The sequence below is a fragment of the Zootoca vivipara genome, chromosome 1, assembly GCF_963506605.1.
Source record: "Zootoca vivipara chromosome 1, rZooViv1.1, whole genome shotgun sequence".
NCBI lineage: Eukaryota > Metazoa > Chordata > Lepidosauria > Squamata > Lacertidae > Zootoca > Zootoca vivipara.
The window spans coordinates 39542135-39557223 of record NC_083276.1 but is presented as its reverse complement, the minus strand read 5'-3'; the positions used below and the strand labels follow the sequence as shown (position 1 = coordinate 39557223).

General features: G+C 43.0%; 1 protein-coding gene across 3 annotated transcripts in view; it reads left to right on the top strand.

Moving 5' to 3' along the window:
- The window catches only part of RASGRP1 (RAS guanyl releasing protein 1), a 51853-nt gene that overhangs the window by 25599 nt on the left and 11165 nt on the right, over nucleotides 1–15089 (top strand). For all 3 annotated transcript variants that reach the window (XM_060273265.1, XM_060273269.1, XM_060273272.1), the window contains 7 exons: nucleotides 3064–3174; nucleotides 4820–4877; nucleotides 6408–6539; nucleotides 9212–9365; nucleotides 11578–11751; nucleotides 12459–12575; nucleotides 13385–13660. In XM_060273265.1, the coding sequence (XP_060129248.1) occupies nucleotides 3064–3174; nucleotides 4820–4877; nucleotides 6408–6539; nucleotides 9212–9365; nucleotides 11578–11751; nucleotides 12459–12575; nucleotides 13385–13660 (1022 nt within the window). The remainder of the gene's footprint in view (nucleotides 1–3063; nucleotides 3175–4819; nucleotides 4878–6407; nucleotides 6540–9211; nucleotides 9366–11577; nucleotides 11752–12458; nucleotides 12576–13384; nucleotides 13661–15089) is intronic.

Genomic DNA, 15089 nt, shown 5'->3' with positions numbered 1-15089 from the left:
AGGGGAATATATTGTGTATTAAACAAGCAAAGAACTTATGTCTCTACTCAAACCAGCAAGTGTCTTAAGAATTGAATGAAATTGCAATACTGTATTTGGCCAAATGCCACAGAACCGTAGGCGGTTATCAACACTTGCAATGTAAGCTTTGGCTTCAATGTAAGTACTAAGGAAAATAGTTCACACCAGTGCGCCCTGCAGCAAAATGAGTGTTAATGTTTAGCAAGTACTTTCACTAGCATTAAAAAGTGTCATTTGTTACTTTGTTTAGATAATTGATTCAGTCTTGTTCTTGGATTTACTTCCCTGTAAGTCTGAGTGGCAATTTAGTTTAACTGAAGATCTATGTATAATCTAAGATACTCTTTTAGGAACCAAGATAAACCCATATTAAGTGTTTTTTTTTAAAAAAATTACACATCACTTGGGAAGACAGGCAAACTAATATCAATGCACTGGAAGAAGCAAAGATCACCAGTGTTGAAGCAATGATTCTTCAACATCCACTTCGTTGGACTGGTCATATTGTGCGGATGCCTGATGATCGTCTTCCAAAGCAACTACTCTATTCCGAACTTAAAAATGGAAAGCGTAATGCTGGTGGTCAACAAAAGAGGTTTAAAGACTGTCTCAAGGCAAATCTTTAAAAATGTAGTATAAACACTGACAACTGGGAAACACTGGCCTGCGAGTGCTCCAGTTGGAGAACAGCCTTTACCAAAGGTGTCATGGGCTTTGAAGAAACTCGATCTCAGGACGTAAGGGAGAAACGTGCTAAGAGGAAGGCACACTTGGCAAATCCACACCGTGATCAACTCCCGCCCGGAAACCAATGTCCCCACTGTGGAAGGACGTGTGGATCCAGAATTGGCCTCTAAAGTCACTTACGGACCCATTGTTAAAACCGTGTTTATGGAAGACAATCTTACTTGGCTACGAGTGATCGCAGAAGAAGAAGAAGAAGAAGAAGAAGAAGAAGAAGAAGAAGAAGAAGAAGAAGAAGAAGAAGAAGAAGAAGAGTAGGCCTTGCACTTGTTACTTTTCAGGTACCTCGGTTTAAGAACAGCCCTGTTTATGAACTATTCGGTATAAGAACTCTGCAAAACTCTGTAGTGTTCCAGTTAGCAAACTTTACCTCGGTCTATGAACGGAAGCCTAACGGTGGAAGGGCACTGGTGGCGGGAGGCCTCATTAGGGAAAGCACGCTTTGGTTTAAGAATGGCTTTGGTTTACGAATGGACTTCCGGAACGTTTAAGTTCGTAAACCCAGGTACCACTGTAGTTTTAAAGAAGAATGCAAATTCACTTGAATGGCTTCCAGGTCCCTTGAATGTGCCTGATGACACTTACCTGCTTGTAAAAAACACTATTCCTGCAAAGCCACATTTCTCCAATCAAACTGTGGATGGGGAACCAAGAGAGTAAACTACGGCAGCGTTTCTCAACCGCTGTTCCGCGGCGAGACGCGGCTGGTGTGCCGCGACGTGCGGCGACGAGAAGGGCGATTTGCATTGTCACGTGCCTGGCGGCCGCCAATAAACAACACTAACCCGCCAGAAAGGAAGCCGGCCGGGTCACGACGCGGGGCGAGCGCAGCTCTCAACAGCCACCACCACGGCCTCGGACGTGAGAGGCGGCCGGCGGCTGCTGCTGCTGCTGTTTGTCTCGCTCTCGCTGCTCTTGCTGGCGGCGCCCAGGGCTTGGCCGGCGCGAGGCCGCGGGCCGACAAGCAGAACAGCCTCCGGAGGGCAGCCAGCAGCGTCTACGAGGGAGTGAGCGGCCTCTTCGGCGAGGAGCACGTGCGCGCCCTGCAGAAGGTGAGGCGCCTGGCAATTGGCAAGTGTTTCTTACAGTCATAATTATATAGACAATATAGGGCGGCACAGAGTTAAATTTTTTAACTTTTTTAATGGTGGTGTGCCTCGTGATCTTTTTCATGGAACAAGTGTGCCTTGGCCCAAAAAAGGTTGAGAAACACTGAACTACGGTATCAATAAGGTCCCAAAAATGAAGAACATGGATGGAACACCTTCCTTTCTCTGGTTTTGAATACGTGTCCTGCCCAATATCTGAGCTTCGACACAGAAAGGAGGGGGGTTGGGGTTGGTGAATCACTAACCTATGAAATCCCCAGCTGGGCTCCAAGGGACAGTAGGTCTTCCACTTAAGTTCACTTCCCAGTCTTTTGAGCACCCAATCCAGCTTTCCCCCATTCCCCCCCCCCCAATTACATAGAACTGAAATGCCACACACATCTTATGAAATTTCCTAGAGAGAGATATCTCTGGGAAGTTTCACAATGCCTAAACCAAGTTGGAAAAGGGCACTACCGCACTGTCAGCTGGTCCTTGACTAATATGGGGCCTGAGTCATCATGATGACTACATGATGCTACATGATGTAGCCTATTTTGTGTATTGCATTTTCACAGACTTGGCTTGGTTGGTTGTAATTATTCATTGGTTGTAATTGTTGGTGGTAATTTTGTTTTATTGTATTCTGGTATCTTGTAATGCTATATACAAACTTTTGTTCATTTGCTTTTAGTTATATTTTGAATCATTATAGGATGACAGTGTGTTTTTGTTGTTGTTTATTTTGCCATTTCTATGGGTTTTATACCTCGTTGAGTACATTCATGTAAAAAGGTGCTCTTCTAATTAAAAAGGAAAGGAAATGGAGCCCACAGTTAGGTGCAGAAGCCTGCATCTTCTGATGACCATACAGCCCCTTGCTTAGTAAGCTAAGTTCTGTATTATATTGTATATTAGTATTAGTATTTTAATTCATGTGGAGTGTTTTAATTGAGTTGATACAGCAATTGAGAAATTTTGTTGTTCCCACAAGGGGAGAATGACAATAAAGATCTATTCTATTCTATTCTATTCTATTCTATTCTATTCTATTCTATTCTATTCTATTCTATTCTATTCTATTCTATCCCTGCCATAGAAGGGTCTATGAACAGGCCAAATTGGAACCTGGAAAATCTAGTACAGATTGTTTTGAGCTCTCCCCCCCCCCCATGTTCCTAATACCGGTAACACTGAATTGCTCTTTCAGATTCAGAAGGAAACGTGCTTAAGAACTACCAACTGCTGAAGGTAACACTGAGCATGCACCGGCTTATTATCTCCTCCACCGAGATGCTGCGAAAACTTATTGATCTATATCCTTTTAAACATTTGCAATTATTTCATTAATTCCTAATAGAGAAGCTATGGTATCATTTGGGGAATGGGCATACCTAACAGCAAATTATTTAATGAACATGAAACAAATCAGGTCTTTAGAATTTCCTTGGTCTTAGTTTCTATATACAATTTCATCACACCCACCACCCAACCCCCTGGAACCTGTTACTTAGATGTAACACAGTTTGGACTTTTTAAAAATCCACATGAAAAATTGCATTGAAATGTTTATTTTTAAGTGTAATTTATCTCAAAAAACTGGAAGGACTGCACTGGAACATTTGGGAAGAGCAAAAGCTAGTAATTCCAATCAACACAGTATTTTGGGAGGTGCATATGAGCTTGGTTTCATACTATAATTTGCAACGTTCCAGTATAAGGCACCTTCCTATGACTACAAGAATATAATCACTGGAACCTTCTTGGTTGACAACCCTTGGGTGTCACTGCTCACCTGTTAACTTCAAACCAACCAAATGAATACATAGCTAGCAAAATCAAAATTTGCAAATATAGACCATTTTAACTGAAGGATATGTAGAGGTACTAGCTGATTTTATCTACATATTGACCTGGTATATGCATCACTTTAAACTATAGTTACACGAAACTGTGCTTTAACTTTGAATGTACAGCATACTGATGAAATCATGGGTGCTTTGCTCCTCCCCTGTTGCTGCTGAATTGCCACAAATTAAGTTATTATCTGGCTTAACATTGAATCCACAGCCAAGCTTATGGTTTGTTTCTCTCCAGACAAACCATAAACTGTAAACAAAGGTTTGGTTTAAAGTAATATGTGGATGAGGCCATTAGTATCTTTTATTCTTTTACTAAAGTATTGGTTGCTCTCAGGGCCGTCTTCAGTGTATCGGGCGCTGTGGCGCAATGATCCCTCCGGCGCCCCTCACACTCCGCCGGGCAGGGCCAGGCGCAGAGGGCAACCGGAGGGTGCGGCGTGACAGGCAGGGATGCTGCCAGATGTGCTCCGCCTCCGCCTCCGCCTACTCGGCTGAAGCGGCAGAGCGGTGCTGCAGTCCAGGGAGCCCTAGCTGCCGCCTCGACAGAAGGTTTGCCTACAGAGCATTGTGGGGCAGCGCCTGCCCACACTCCTTCAAGTCCCAACAAGCACAGACAGCGCTTCCCCACAATGCTCCGCGGCACCTCATTTGCATGCAAATGCTCGCTGTGACTTGAAGGAGTGTGGGCGGAAGGTAGCCCTATTCCTCTTCCCTGCCACCCCTCGACGGAGGCAGCTCCGCTGCTGCTGCTGCTGCCTCGCTTCAGCCACCGCTGTTGGGAAAGGAGTGAAGCGGGTGAGGCGGAGGCGCGGGCGCGGGCGGCTCTGTGTACCTCCTTGATGCGCCCCCTGCTGGGCGGGCGTCCTGGAGCGCCTCACCAGTCAGCCCAATGGGAAGGACGGCCCTGGTTGCTCTGCTCTTTAAAAAAAAAACAAAAAAAAAACACCTGTTAGCATTTTTATGTAACAAAATTTTATTACTACAACGTTCTGTTACTGTTTAAACAATTTAGCTGCAATATTAGCATTTTCAGATGGGGTTTTATGAACTTCCTTCTTTTCTATAGGCTTTTGACATATTTTCCTTAGCAATTTATTACATATCTGGATGCTTTGGAAAATAATTCTTCTTTGCTTTGCTATAAAATATGTTACCTTGTAAGGTAAGAACACTTTTCTTTTTTTAACAGATGGTCTATTAAATGAAACTTGTGATGAAAAATATTTTGTTACTATTGATCAAGTGTTTTGTTTTTTTAAAAGAAGGAAGGAGGGAAGTATTTGCTGAGGTCATACCTTATGATCATTTTTAGGGCAATAAAAGCAGACATTTATTGTGCAGTTGTTTATCAGTTGTGACAGATCAAGGCATGGGTATGCATCTACGTAGGCAAATTGCAGCCTTAGGGCCACAGGTGAATCTTAGCTTATTTTGGTCCTAAATGTGGTCTGGGAAGAGACAATAAATACAGTCATACCTCGGTTTAAGTACGCCTCAGTTTGAGTATTTTCAGTTTAAGTACTCCGCGGACCTGTCTGGAACAGATTAATCCACTTTCCATTACTTTCAATGGGAAAGTTCGCTTCAGGTTAAGTATGCTTCCGGAACCAATTGTGTTTGTAAACCGAGGTACCACTGTATTTATAGTGCTGGTGATGACATCTTTGGTGACAAGATGTCACCAAAGATGCAGCATTTACAAACTCATAATTTGTAAAATGTTTTTATTCATTTGCATCCTAATATCCATGGACAGATTTTCACTCTTGCAATATAGCTTTGCCAGTTTCCTACACTGAACTAAAATCCTGAGGGCCAGGGAACATTTGGGAATAACATTGTGGGGGTAGGGATTGCTGTGTTAGGAAGGGTGGGTGAAAATTAACAACCCCCATTCTAAGGGCCCAAGGAGACATGATATTATTAGCAAACTAGGCAATTTTGGGCCGGGGGGGGGGGCTGTTCTAGGTTGGGAAAATAGTGAAGACAAAGGGTTAAAGCTCCCTTCTCAAAGCTCCCAAACTAGATTGTCCATCCCACCCTTTAAGTTTTAAGATTATGAGTTTTTTGAAGACTATGCAATCCTCCGGCCCTGAACCAAACGTGGGATATTGATAATGAGGCACAAGAAGTAATGGGAATGGCAGCCAAAATATATAACAGCAATGGGAAACTTCAACCCTTAGATTGACAAAGTATATGTAAATGTGAGTCATGATAGTAGAAATTAAATGGCCTAGGTACAGTAAATCATTGTGCCTTAGAAAATCAAGTTCAGAAACCAACATAAAGCCAGGCAGAAACAGTAGCCACAGCACTTTCAAATTCAACATTATATGTAGGTGGGAAATTGCCCAGGAAATGCTGCACAGTCATAAATTTAATTTCAAAAAAGTATATTTCTCAAAAGTGACATAATTTCTTAGAATCAAGTAGGAATCTTATCCAATGAATAAAGAGGAGGGGATGATTGTTAGGAGTACAGCCTACAGCAAACCAAATGTAAGCCAGAAGTCAAGAAGGAGTTTGAAGATCAAATTTGCTAAATGTATAAAATATATTTTAAACATAGCAGGAAGCGGAAGATGGTTGGTTAGGTGATAAAATGGATAAAGCTAATGGTTTATTGGGTTTGTGTCTACTAATGGCGTACAAAGTTATAAATACAACATAATTTTGTTGTTGTCAACAGGTATTGGATAAGAGAATTCTGGGTCATGTTCAAAACAGATTCCAATCTTACAAACGCCATGGAGGAATTTCAAGAATTGGTGAGAGTTAATGGTGAGGAGTTGCACTGTCGCCTAATTGACACATCTCAAATGTGAGTGTCAAGGTCTTAATATATTGGGAGAAATACACACACACACACACACACACACACACACACACACACACACACACGAAAGCTATTGCTGCTAAACCTCCAGGAAAAATAATGTGTGCTATCTAGTTATGAATAGGAATGTTTCCTCTTTCTGTTTAATTCCTCAGGAACAGTTTCTATGTACAGTATGTGGCATGGTTACTGCTTGAATCACGAATACATATCATTGTAGAGTTAGAAGGGAACCCAAAGGTCATCTAGTCCAACCCCCCTACAATGCAGGGATCTCAGCTAAAGCACCCATGACAGATGGCCATCCAACCTCTGCTTTAAAAACCTCCAAGAAGGAGAATCGCTAATGTTCTCTCTGGCATTTTTTTGAGTCCTTTTAGTATGAATAGGAAGGACTTGGCATCTAGTCTTTTTTTTTCTTTTTTCTTTTTTCAAAAGTTCATTGTTTTACATTTTTGTAAGTTGCAGTTTTTACTTGGGTTTTGTATTTGTGTGTGCACCTTGGCCAAAAGGCAGCTCAGGAATCAACTTCAACAGTAATAATGACCGGGTACAAATTGCCATCGACAGGGACTCATTTCACACAAATGGTGTCCCTGTGTTGTGATTCAAACATGACCACACTGTAGATTGCACATACAAGTTGGGCCTTTAGAAAAATGTTTAGGTCCAGATTCAACTAAACAGTTGTACTCTTTAGATAGCACAAATGGGCCTTTTTCCTGCATGCCCCGCGTTTCTTGGGGAAGGTGCTAAAAATGGCCTTCCCCCCCCCCAAAGCAGTATCTTTTCTTTGCAGAATAATTCCCCTTATAGAAAAATAACTTCAAGCAATAGTCACATACTTGTCCACACAGCTCCTGTCCTTGTTGTGTCTTTGCTTGATTTACTGCTGGGTATTTTATCTGGTTAACTATAAATACTGGAGAGAAATACTCTTACCTGAAGTTCATTTCCTGCAGTTCTCTCCTTGAAAGAAAAACACCTTGCATGTAATATTACTTTCTGCTAATTCAGTTAAGCAGTGACACCTGATTAAGCAGAAGGATATTGAAATTATTTAATCTCTTGGCTGTGAAAATTATAATAGATTTGTTGCATACTCGTATCCATTAGAATTCATGTTTTCACCGAGGACACAAATTGCAGTTTGTTCTTTTAGTTATAATTGGAACAGAATGCAACTGTGGGGCAGCCAGTTCTAAAAAACCTTTTGTCACTGGTTCTGAAAACACTGCTAGGCCCAATTCATGGTGTTAGTACTAGCATATAAAACCCTAAATGGCTTAGGACCCAAGTACCTAAAAGAACCTCATCCACAATATTAACCACCTAAGACCTTATGATTGACAGGTGGGGGCTTGTTGGTGCTGTCACCACCAGGGACTGCCTGGTTGGCATTGACTCATCATGGCCTTTTCAGTGGTTTCACCCTGTTCATTGAGTGCCCTCAGGGCCATCTTAAGCCCATCCAGTGCCGTGGTGCAAAGGTCCCTCCGGCGCCCCCTCCCTCCGGCACCGACCCCTCTCCTCCTCAGCCGGGGCGTGGGCATCTCCTGCCACCTCCCTGGCCTGGAGGCCGCGTGGCCCAGCGGCTGCCATCTCTTGCCTGAGGGAGCTGCAGGAGCGGCAGTGGCGGAGCGGCTCCAGATCTGCCCCCGTCCCTGAATGGGGCAAAGTTGCACTGGCCCCTTCGGCCTGGAGTCATCAAGGGGGGCGAGGGACAGAGTGTGGGCTCAGCCGCGAGATCCAGTTTCCCTCGCCGCCTGGGTGCTCTGCTGGCATGTGCAGATGAAGAAGGGGCTATTTGTGGGTTTAACCTTTCCCCTCTCACCTGCCCCGTTGCCATGGCAACCCGCTCCCCACTGCTGCCGCGACGTCCATCACAAGAACACCACGCCCCTCCATCGAGCAGCCACCAATCCGCGTGAAGCGGGCGGGCGGGCGGGCCCAGCCAGTTGCCAAGACAACGAGGTTGGCCTCCTGCAGTCGGCGGCTGCTTCTTTTCCTCTGCGTCCTCGCCATGCTGTGCCTCTCTCGGAGCTGTCACCATTCGCGGAGGGCTTAGTGGCTCTTTGCGCCCTGCCAGTGCCCCTGAGAGGCTGGCGCCCTGGCGCAACGAGCCACTAGCCTCTATGGGAAAGACGCCTCTGAATGCCCTTGTTCATGAGGTGGTTCTGTCTCCCTCATCATTGGCTTTCAGGAGGAATTTAAGAACATTTCTATTTTCAGTACTCAATTTGATGGTTGAAGTACACTGTTCCTGGAAACCCTGAAATCGCTGGTTGAGAGAAAGTTTTAAACTGTTTTTATAACAGTTTTTAGACATCTGAGGGCAGCCCCGTGTAGGGAAGTTTTTAATGTTTGATGTTTTGTTATGTTTTTATATCTGTTGGAAGCCAGCCAGAGTGGCTGGGGCAACTCAGTCAGATGGATGAGGCAAAAATGATAAAATTATTATCATGATTATTATGTTTTTTAAGCCATTATTGTCAGTATGATTATTATTGTGTTTTTTGCCATGTTCTCCTTTGAGAGGGTTATAAATTGAATGAATGAATGAATGTGTGATTTTGTTTGGAAAGGAATATGCTAATATATTCTACTGCAGAAGATAAATTACCACTTTTGGTTTTCCTTTCTCTTTCTTTTTAAAGAAATGCTCGAGAGTGGTCCAGAAAGATCACACAGCGGATAAAATCTAACAGCAGTAAGAAACGAAAAGTGTCGCTACTCTTTGATCACTTGGAACCAGAGGAATTGTCAGACCACCTCACTTACCTTGAATTCAAATCCTTCCGGCGGATATCAGTGAGCAGATGGATTTTTATAAGTTGATAACTCAAATGATTTTTTTAACAGGGTGTATGTGTAGTTCAGGGATAGGAAACCTTCAGCCAAATACAAATCCCCCAGGACTCTCCCCAGGTCCTGTCAGTCACTGGTCATGCTCTTTGCCCTCCTTGAGTACTGAAATGCAGCCTTGAATGGTGATAATTCTTCTCACTTCCTCGGTTTGGGGGGGGGGGTATGTGCAAACCTCGGGCATTAGTATGGCTGGAATGCAAAAATAAGAGTCACATCCATTCCTCATCCATTTTTGCCTCTGGCTGTTTGGGAATGTGGCCCCTGAGCTGATAAAGTTCCCCCACTCCTGGTCTAGATGGTTTGGCTTTAAAATAGATAGATGGTCTAGTAGGCTTTGGAGACATTTCCTTCCCATTGGATAGAAAGGTACAAAAAGCAGATATCTTAAATACTGTTAATAGGTCATAATGGATTGCATCCAATGATGGCATTTCACTAGCAGATGTTGTTTATGCAAGTTACCCAGTTTTTGCCAAGCTGCTTACCTACTATAGTCCTTTGCACCATATTTCATCCTGTTATGTAAGGTCCCCACAATCTTCAGATTCAGTTTTTCATCAGGTGTAGGATCAGCTGCAGTGAATCTTGACTTGCGGAAGTGCTTTTCACTAGTGTAAAGCCACTACTGGATGCAACCCATTAAACCTGGCAGTCCTATTCTGTTGGGCTAAACTTGTGCATGATTTGTTTTGCATCACAAACAGATTGTTGATAAATATCAGTTCTTTATTTTTTTCACCCTGTTGCTTGAAAATGCATAACCATATTGCTCCAAAACTGTGGAATGTGAACCCCCTCAAAAAAAAACAAAAAACCCTAACATACTCCTCCTGTCTCCTGAATAACATTGCTCAGATTCTCAGATGTAAGTTTAGCAGTTAGGGGAATAAACTGTAAAAGCTCTCACTTAGTCATGTGTCAGTACTTTTTATTTTAAGCTCTGGGTTCATGACTCCTCTCATGTGCTAAGTTAAAATCTAACAGCCTTGGAAGCTAGAGTCACGTCTCTGTGTATCCCTGACACACAGACACAGACACACTTATATAATGCTTAACATTTTGCCATTAAACTGTTAATGATTATTGGTTACAAGAAGCGTAAGGATAATGTATTTCCTGGTTGTAGAATAGGAGTTTTCCCTTTAGTTGATAAGCTTGAACAAATTGATAAGCTTCTGCAGAAAGGAATTACTTTCACTTGTTTTCCAGAACAATATCTTGCTGTGGTTTTAATTAATTAAAATAAATTAATCAATTAAGCAAATTAAATAATAATAATAACAACTCTCATCTGTGTACATATTTGACTGTAATCCAAACCCAGTGATGGTTTTATGCGAGCAGATTAATACAGGATCGGTGAAAAATTATGTAGGATGGTCTTTATTTCGGGTTAGCCAATCCATAACACCTTTTTTGTCATGTTCTGTCTGTCAATGGTTCTGACTCTACCCACAGCCCCTGATAGATTTACCTGTGAGGGAATGTGGCTGAAAAAAGGTTGCCCACCCCTGGAATACAGTTCACTCCGAGTACTGCTTAGAAATAATGTATGGAGCAGCTTGCCATGTGGATAACTTTGCTCACATGGAGAATTTCTATGCAGCTATTAAAAATGTCCAGTTTGGGGATGGAGATGCTCAAAATGAAGCAGGACATCTACACATTAGGTATCACATAGCCTTTGAAGACTTAAGAGGTCTGTCTCACTAGGGACCCAGGTGGCGCTGTGGTTAAACCACTGAGCCTAGGGCTTGCTGATCAGAAGGTTGGCAGTTCGAATCCCTGTGAGGGGGTGAGCTCCCGTTGCTTGGTCCCAGCTCCTGCCAACCTCGCAGTTCGAAAGCACGTCAAAATGCAAGTAGATAAATAGGAACCGCTACAGCGGGAAGGTAAACGGTGTTTCCATGTGCTGCTCTGGTTTGCCAGAAGTGGCTTTGTCATGCTGGCCACATGACCTGGAAGCTGTACGCTGGCTCCCTCAGCCAATAATGCGAGATGAGCGTGCAACCCCAGAGTCGGTCACGACTGGACCTAATGGTCAGGGGTCCCTTTACCTTTACCTCACTGCAAAAACAGGGGGTATAAGGAATACAGTACGTAATAGAAGCAGGATTAATGTTAATTTTCCTACACCACCCTTTTTTTGTTTAAGCTTCCAGATTATCAGAACTACATCATGAATGGGTGTGTGAAGGACAATCCAACCATGGAACGCTCAATTGCTCTTTGTAACGGTATCTCCCAGTGGGTGCAGCTAATGGTACTCAATAGGCCGACACCGCAGCTTCGAGCAGAAGTATTCATCAAATTCATTCATGTGGCCCAGGTCAGCTGTAAATTGAGTTTTTTGAAGTATTTTTTTCCTGCACTTATTTAGAATAATTTGGGAAGGGCGGAATATATAAATGTGGATTGTGGATTGTGGATTGCGGATACTGACATTGAATTAAATTGTTGTGTTAAATTGGGTGGGGGGCGCAATCAAATGCCATTAAGGTCAGGTCTCTCTCTGTTCTATCATGTCAGTTGGGAAGTGTAAGGGGGAGAGAGTATAGAGAACCTCCCCCTCTCATCAGGAGCAGTTCCTCCCGAAGCAGCCATGAAAGCGTGGGGTCTGAAGGGGCTAGTCAGGAAGCGGAGAGAGAGTGCCAGGTCTCTGGCAGCATGGGAGAGCCCCTGCTCCACAGGCGGGAAGAGCGAGTGACGGAAAGGGGGACAGGGAAAAGACGGAGCGTAGACCCTTTCCCCCGGCACCGGAATTACGGAGAAGGAGAAAGGGGAGTAGATTCACTGTCCCGAGGCTATTATGTTGGTCGAAATCGCGCAAAGGGGCAGTGCCGGATTCTGGATCGGAATGAGCAGGCATGCATCCAACAGCTCATTACACTGTAAATAGAGTGCACCAATAAAGACTGTTAAAAGACAAGCATGTGGAAAGTCGTTACTCTAGAGTAGTCGCAACATCCCCTGACAGGAAGTATACATCTGCCGGAATCAAAAACTGAATACTGACTGTTCTTATTTTTTACACAGAAACTTCATCAGTTGCAGAATTTTAATACATTAATGGCTGTGATAGGTGGCCTTTGCCATAGTTCCATCTCTAGACTTAAAGAAACAAGTTCTCACGTGCCTCATGATATTCATAAGGTTTGTTGAACTTCCCTCTGTTCCATGTCTTTATTTTGCAATATTTGTATACTGCTTTTCAGCCATTAGAATTGTAAAAGTGATTGACAATAATGAAATCAGATTTGCTAACAGGCTATATTCCTCTCACAATTATGGGTCCCTCTCACAATAAATATACTCATTTATTATTTATGCCACCAAAATGGAAATATTGCTCAATTAATAGAGTTTGTTGAGTTTTTGCCACTGTAGCTAAAGCCTTATTTTTTTAAAAAGAGAAGATGTCTATAATGTGCTATAAGACTGCACAACACTCATGTTGGTGGTCTCATTCATATGTAACACTAAACCATAGTTGAGCATCATGAGAAACAATTTCAGAAAGCCTCAGACTTGTGAGCTCCCCTCCCTTCTCCTCCAGTGGGATTGCGAGAAGGAGTTTGGAATCCTTCACTTATGTTTTTAGATTAAGCGTTGTTTACTGTGTTCCTGAAAATGGACAGTGGCAAGTTGAAACAAGCAAGTTTCAGTTTAACTCACGGTATTTAAGATTAACCACAGTTTAGGATTAGGATGCTATGCTAGCTAAACTGCAATTAATCTAAAACAGACATATAAGATTCTAATGTAATCCAATGACATCCACACTAGATAAGGGAAGGAGAGTGGGGGGGGTCATGAATCCTAAACCATGGTTTGAAATGCAGCCAGTATATTTACATTGAATTTAACGGCAAGTATGTGAAATTCATCTGCTGGTGATGTGGTTCTAAAGTGCCTCTAATGGTGAGCATAGTGAATTTGTGCTTTTCTTTGTTTCTCTTTAGGTGTTTAATGAAATGACAGAACTGCTATCATCTTGTAGGAACTATGATAATTATCGACGTGCTTACAGCGAGTGCAGTAACTTTAAGATCCCTATCCTTGGAGTACATCTAAAAGACTTGATCTCCCTTTATGAGGCCATGCCAGATTACTTGGAAGACAAAAAAGTTAATATACATAAATTGTATTCTTTGTATAATCATGTCAATGAACTGATACAACTGCAAGAGGTAGGCCCTCCCCTGGAAGCTAACAAGGATCTTGTTCATCTACTCACAGTAAGTCTCCGTCTTTACAGATCATATTTTAAATGTCTTTTACTTTCCCCCAACTTGTGGGATTATTTAAATGTCAGAAAACTTTGACTGTTAAACCAGGCTGAGCAATTCTAAGGTAGGCAGGGTATTTGTTCCCTGTAGGTCTTTGCTCATGTTGTTGTTGTTGGCACCTGTCTGTCTTGGGATACAATGGCGGAATGCACTTTGGGGGGTGAAGTCATACTGCTGGAAGGTTGCAGTGCCTGCGGTGGCTGTAGAGACTGATACGGGAGAGATGTTTTGCTGCAGTTGGGTGCAACAAAATGCATCCAGGTGTGCTGCTGCAGATTTCCTCTCCCAGTGGTCATTTCCCCTTTGGATACATGACCTGACTGTCTGTCTCCAGCCACTGCAGTCATCTGCAAGGGACTCCTTACATGGCAGGGTTACTTTTGCTAGCCTTCGTGTCACAGATGCATCCATCTTTGTAATGCCCAGTTGGTCTGGTGCCTGAAGACAGCTCCTTGGAGATTCTGCCACCTTCCCTTCTGTGGACATGACAAAGCTAGCGTAGACATCATTGAGACAGGAGTGCGAACGTGCTGGGAATGTTGGCCTGGGAGAGCACATCTTTGTTTGAGACCTGGTCCTGCCATGTGATACCCAAAAGTTTCCTGACACAGTGCTTTATAGGTCTTTGCTCAGCAATACAATGACATATCAATAGGCAGATAGGCCTTGCGATTTTAGGAAAACCACCAAGTGTGTGCCTATTTGCTTTCCTGAGGGCTGGTGAGTCCACTTCCTTGAGATCATTCACTAACATAATGCTGCTAATTTACGGTGCTTCATTATAGCCCTTTCAGATACTGTACTGTCGTGGTTCAGTTGCACTGTGAAACTACATCACTTATCTAGGGTGTCCTACACCTATAAGAAGTTCTAGAATAGATACACAGTTGCCTTCTTAGATTGCCAGGCTCCATGTAAGTTTCCATGCCAGTGGCCTACTTCATGAGAGTGGAGGGTGAATGGTAGGTGTCTCGTGGGTGCATCCCACACACTGCAGCTCACCTGTGTGGGAGTGAATATATCAGCATGGTCTCATGGAGCTCTAAACTCATGGAAAGCTTATTTGGGTGTATCAACTCTGCAACACTAAGATTAGAATTGGCTCTAAGAATTGAAGCTCTAAGATGCTTCACCCCACATGCCACTGCTATCACAAGTTGTTCTCTCATGGACTTTGGTCCACAAAACATTTGCTTCCCATTACATTTTAGCAAAATAACTTGACACATCCAAAAAGGAAAGATCTGTGATCTTTCACAATATAAGTGTAAAGGCACCTTAAGTGAAAGCTGCCAACTTGAAGTATAAATTGCTTCTGTATTGTTGGAAATGGGATTTTAAATTCCATTGTTGATCCTCTTTCTTTTAAAAGGTACTT